The sequence below is a fragment of the Merops nubicus genome, unplaced genomic scaffold, assembly GCF_000691845.1.
Source record: "Merops nubicus isolate BGI_N331 unplaced genomic scaffold, ASM69184v1 scaffold21312, whole genome shotgun sequence".
In the NCBI taxonomy this organism is placed as follows: Eukaryota; Metazoa; Chordata; class Aves; order Coraciiformes; family Meropidae; genus Merops; species Merops nubicus.
Window position 1 is genome coordinate 33,657 of NW_008594551.1, and position 5,474 is coordinate 39,130.

The 5,474-nt window shown below is 53.9% G+C and overlaps 1 protein-coding gene across 1 annotated transcript in view; it reads left to right on the forward strand.

Annotated features, from left to right (window-relative positions):
* Positions 1 to 466, forward strand: part of TMEM125 (transmembrane protein 125) — a 685-nt gene extending 219 nt beyond the window's left edge. Inside the window, 1 exon segment of the mRNA XM_008935824.1 lies at positions 1 to 466. This exon segment is cut by the window's left edge and continues 32 nt beyond it. Coding sequence (XP_008934072.1) covers positions 1 to 466 — 466 coding nt within the window.
* The last annotated feature ends 5,008 nt before the right edge of the window (positions 467 to 5,474 follow it).

Below are 5,474 nucleotides of genomic sequence, written 5' to 3' on the forward strand. Positions count from 1 at the left end.
CCGGTCGGGGGAGTGGCGGCTGGCCGTGGGCACCACGCTCTGCCTCCTGGCCCTGCTCGTGCTGCTGAAGCAGCTGCTGAGCTCTGCCATCCAGGACATGAACTGCATCCGCAGCCGGGATCAGATTGAACTCCTGAAGAGCGGGGGCTTCTCCGACTGCCTGGTGCTGCTGCTCAGCGCCCTGGTGCTGGTGGTCTGTGGGGTCGTGCTCACCATCCTCTCCACCACAACCATGCAGCTCAGCCCTGCGCGGCCGCTGGCCAGCATGTTCACCAGCGGGGTTGTCCTCCTGACGGCTGGCAGTGCCATCCTCCTCTGCCTGCTGCTCTACCTGCTCTGCACCTCCTGCCGCCAAGCTGCCCCTCGGAGCCTGGAGGCCGGTGAGATCCGCGTCTTCACCATCTCTGGCCGCCTTACTGCGAACAGGAGGCTTCCTCCCACCTCCAGCATGGCCAACCTGATCTGACCCAGGACACCCCTGCGTGAGCCTCCCTGGATACGGCCCATCAGCAGGGCTTGTGCTGGCCTTTCCCGAGGGCAGGTGAGCGTAAAAAAAATGTGCGTCGTGGTCTCAAGCTGCTCTCAGAGATGACTGGCATTTGCCTCACTCCAGGCTGGCGCTCTGCAGGGACTTGAGGTGCCTGGGAGGGCTTTGCAGCCTGGCACCTTAGGAGCAGAGCGCTGGCCTGGCTGGCATTTCATCACCATGCAGCCTCCTGCAACAGCTGCTGCCTGCCCGGCTCTGACCCCTGCCACAGAGTTAAGGTGAGCCTGTCCTGTACCCCTGAGACCCCAGGACTTGCTTGGATCCTGCAGTTCCCAGGGCTGTGTCGTGTGCTGTCCTGGCAGGAGAGGCTGCGATTGCAGGTGGCATTGAACCGCCCTGTGCTCCATACTCCTGAGAAGGGTAGAGCCTCTCGCTGCAGATGAACAGCAGGAAACATTCTGTGTGTCAGCAGGTGGCAGCCCAAGAGAAGGGGAGCTTGGTGGGAGGTCCGGCTGCAGGGGCTGCTCCCAGGAAAGCACCCGTGTGTCTGTGGGAGCAAGCGTGGGATTTGCGTGGGGTTCTGTGTGCCAGAGCCCCAGCATGGCTGGACCTCACACAAAATGCCATTTGTGTTTGCAGTGCCGGGATCTGTTCCAGTATTACATTTCTGCAGCCCACCACCTTCCGTGAATTATCAAAAGGGTGATCAAAGGATGTTGTTGTCAGGGCTTTGATGGCTTACCAGTGCTGGACTGTGTGTTGAGGGTTCTGCTATCAAGCCAGCATGTCCTAGCCATGCAAGCCACAAACAGCAAGGTGCAGTTGCTTGGGGATGGTGATGGGACCCCTGAATCCCAGGGCTGAGGCTGCTCTCTGCAGGGGCAGTGGGAGAGGGGAGTACTGTTTCCCAGCAGAGGTACCTCTGCTGCCCCGGGAGCACCGCAGCCTGTCCCAGTCCCTGCGTGTTCCCATGCTGTTTCTGTCTCTCAAGTGCTACAGCTGTTGTGGGGGAAAAGTTCTGCTACCACTCAGGCCTTACCTGGAGCTTTTTTGGTGTTTTGTCCCTACAAGGTGTCTTTCACTGAGGTGTCTTTCCCAGAGGCAGATTAACAACTCACTCTTGGGAGCTTTTCCTGTGACTAGAGGCTAATTTAACCGTCAAAATTCTCATTTCCTCCATAGACACATACACCATTTCACTGCCCTTTTCATAGACACAGATCCTAACCTCCTAGTGAAGTTGCTTCTGTACGGCCTTCTCTTCTTTTTCATCTTCCTGTCTGCTCCCACCTCCTCCTCAGCTGAGCCGCTCTGCCCCAGATGTTATTTTTACTCATTATTTTCTGAGTTCCCTCTGTAATGGAACAAGACTGAGCTATTATTTTTTTGGTGTCTGGTAAAAAAATATGTGTGGAAGAGGATGGTAGCTCATTCCTTTAGTAACATCTTGAATAACTGTCTCCATGTTACACCTGGAGGCAGTGTCAGAGTTCAACCTCAGTGAACTGCACCACGTATACACAGGACAATGAAGACTTCATCCCTTCGTGGCTCCAGACCGCACTGTCTCCAGTGCTCTCAGATTGCATGAGAGCACTTCTGTATTGATCCATTCTTGCCCTGCTCCTGCTGGCTTTCCCTCCCCCAAGGCCTTGGATTGTTTTCCCTGAAGTTGGGGAATATCACTTTGTTTTTTAATTTCTGGTTCTCTGCTATTTCTACATTTTCCTCTGCCACTTTCACATCACCTGCGGATTTTATTAAACTACTGTTTCCTCATCTCGCTGCATCACTTCCCTTAATCTGCCCAAGCGTTCAGAGGGTTGCTAAATATCTGTGCTAAATCCTCTGCAAAGCAAAGAGCAAAGGCTGTTTGACCCCAGGTCCAGCAGGGACAGCCCTGCACGCCCAGGGAGAGGCAGTCCGGAGCCAGACAGCTCTGCAGCGGCACCGCTGCCACTGCTCCGTGCGCCCGCGCGGTTACACCAGCGCAGGCGGGCCTGCCGCAGTACCCCCCCGCTCCCTGCCCTGCACGTGTGGGCAGGCCGCAGCTGCCTGCGCACCAGCTGTTTTGCACATCTGGGCACTTCTGTGAAGATGCGTGACTGTGCCCAGCTGGCAGCTCTGCGCTGCCTGCCTGCCAATGTGAACCCTCCCCTCCATTGTCCCCTCAAAATGTGCCACAAGTGCCCTAGAGTTGTGCCGGAAGAGGATTCTTGCGGGCCACCTCGGCAACCTGAGGAAATAACGGCGGAGAACAGGCTGTCGCTGAAGATGGTGGTTTGGGTGTCTGGCTGCCCAGGTGGACAGGCTGTGCTGCCCCAGTCGCTGACCCACCTCTGCGGCAGCAGTGCTGGTTTATCCCTTTCCTGGTTCGTGTTACGTGTGGATATAAATAATAAAATGTTGCAGAAGCTGAGTGTGTTGAAGGTTGATACTTCAATGTCGGCCTCTCTGCAGAGTGGGAGGTGTCAGAGCTGTGCAAAGCTGGCCTCTCCTCAGGCTGAGCTTAGGGCAGAAATCATGACAATCCAGGGTCTCTCCTGTGGCTGTGATTTCCGTCCCTCAGCTAGTTTGGCAACATCACTACAGCCCCCCAAAATACACCTACTTATTTCCTGATACATGACTCCCACCTCCAGGTGCGTGTGCATCTCCCTTTGCTTAAGGACCTAGACATAGCCAGCCCCCCTTACCACCATGCTGTGAAACTATGACCTTGCTGTGCCCCTGAAAGATCCTCACGTGGAGCACACAAAGCCTCCTGAATATCTTGGTGCTGGCTGGTTTGTTTACAGAGAAGCTGTTTCGCCCTGTGGTGGGGACGAGCCTTGAGCCTTGCGGCAGCAGCTGCTGCCTGCAAGGAGCCTGGAACCAGTCTGCCTGCATACCTGCTACTCCACCAAACTCAACCATGGTCCTTCTGGCAGCTTCCTGGGGGGACCTCTCTTGAGAAGGCTCCTCCTTTTCTGCTCTGACCCTCCTGTATTCCTAGCTCTCCATGCCAGCTGCATTTACCCCCACACGAGCTGCCAGGCTCCTGCTCACTTGCACCAGAACTGCCTGGAGAGGGGGCAGAGGGGCTGTCACCGGACCAGGCCCTCCTGCACACCAGAAAAACAGCCACATCTGCTCAGTTAAAGAGTAAACAGGTGGGCCTCCCAGCAGGGTCAAAGTAGACAAGCAACTCACCACTAGGTACTGAGGGACAAGAGTGAGCAAAATCCTGGATAAATAGCCCGGGGAGTTGTATTTTTAATCTCTTTTAAATCATTACTGAGACCAAAAGTAAAATATTGCATCTAACACGACTTCACGTGATTGAAAAGCATGTGGAAAAGCCCTCTGAAAGATAACTGAAATGCATTTTCCCAGCTCTAAGATTTAAGTCTCTTATCTAACCTGAAAGATACAAGAAATTGCAAAAAATTACACATCTTGTATTTTCATATGTAGTTGTTAAGATGAGCCCAGAAAGCAAAACATAATGCAGTGATGGCAGAATAGTTTAGAAATATGGCATTTAAGAGCAAAAACCGGCTGGCCACTGAAACAAGCCAGCAGGTTTTCCTCCTCCTCCTCCTCCTGACTTCAAATGGCGCATTCCCTCTCTGGAAAGTTATTTAACTCACTGGCCTGTGTCGATCAGCCAACACCCTACCCAGCCATCCCCTGTGATTTACATTCCCTGACTTGTATTGTTTGCTTTTGTATACACTGTGCTCTATAAATATCTTCATGAGTAGAGAATTACAAAAGCAGTATACAGTGAAGTGGAGGTTTGAAGGAGAGGGGACAATTAGCTGTGTGGCAGAGCTGAAAAAAAATGCCACCCCTGTGATGGTGCTTCATACTCTGGAGTGTGACAGAGAAATTCCCAGGCTATCAGGGACAGTGATGACCGGGCTGTACCCTGGGAAATCTCCCCAGTCAGACGGTACCAGCCTTGTAAATCACTTACTAAGGAGGCTGAATGTTGCTGCCGCTCCCTGCATTTAACACCAGCACAACCCACAGAGGCACGACCAGCTACAACAGAAACAGCTTGCAGGTACCTATGTCTCATGTTCTGTTTATAGTACCACAAAGATGACAGGAATGCGAAAATTATAATGCTCAGTTAACTCCATGGTCAGAGATACAGACGTGACCCTGCACGGGGTGCCAGGGGACAGGGCTGTCTCGCCCCAGCACACGTGCCTGCCTGACGCCACAACCGGCGCCGCCAGAGTTTGCTCAGCTCTGCAGAGCTGGCAGGGGAAAGGTAAGTGCCTTCCTACCACATCTTGCTGGAGAGGGAAAGGAGAGAAGTGACATGTCAGGAAGCAGTGATGGAGAGGAAAGTACAGAAACCCTGTGGCTGCAGCAGGGCTGCCTGCACCACAGCAGGTGACAGACCTGTTTGCACAAGACATTCATGGTGCCACAGACCTGCTGTCTCACTGCTGCACTTAACAAGGAACATATTTATGGTACTTGAAAGCACACGTAAAAACAAAAACCCACATCCCAGCACTGGGAGAACCCCAACAAACCATCACAAGCAGAGACAGGGTTAAATCATGCTTTAATCACACCCCAGAGTGACATCATATGGAGGGACAGGGAAAGGCTGGGTCCAACGCCATGGGGCAGTGGGGCCCATGCCTGAGATCCTGCAAGGAGCAGCAGGGCAGGCTCCTCTTCTCACCCCATCAGGCTGCCCAGGCACAATAGTCACCATCTCCTTCATCCTCAGCATCTGAGCAGAGCTGAGAGACCAGCAGCATGTCCAGTGTCCCCAAGGCGGTGCAGCCCTGCCGGTGTCATGCTGGAGCAGTGTGGAGCTGGCTGCCTTCAGCCTCCATCACTTTATCCACTCTCCTCTCCTCTATCCTCTCCTGCCATGTGGGGCCAAGAGCAGAGGGCAGGTGGGAAAGGGCAGGAAGAGGATGGAGATGGGAGGGGGGCGGCAAGAGGCCACAGAGTTGGTGTTTGGGCTGCATGC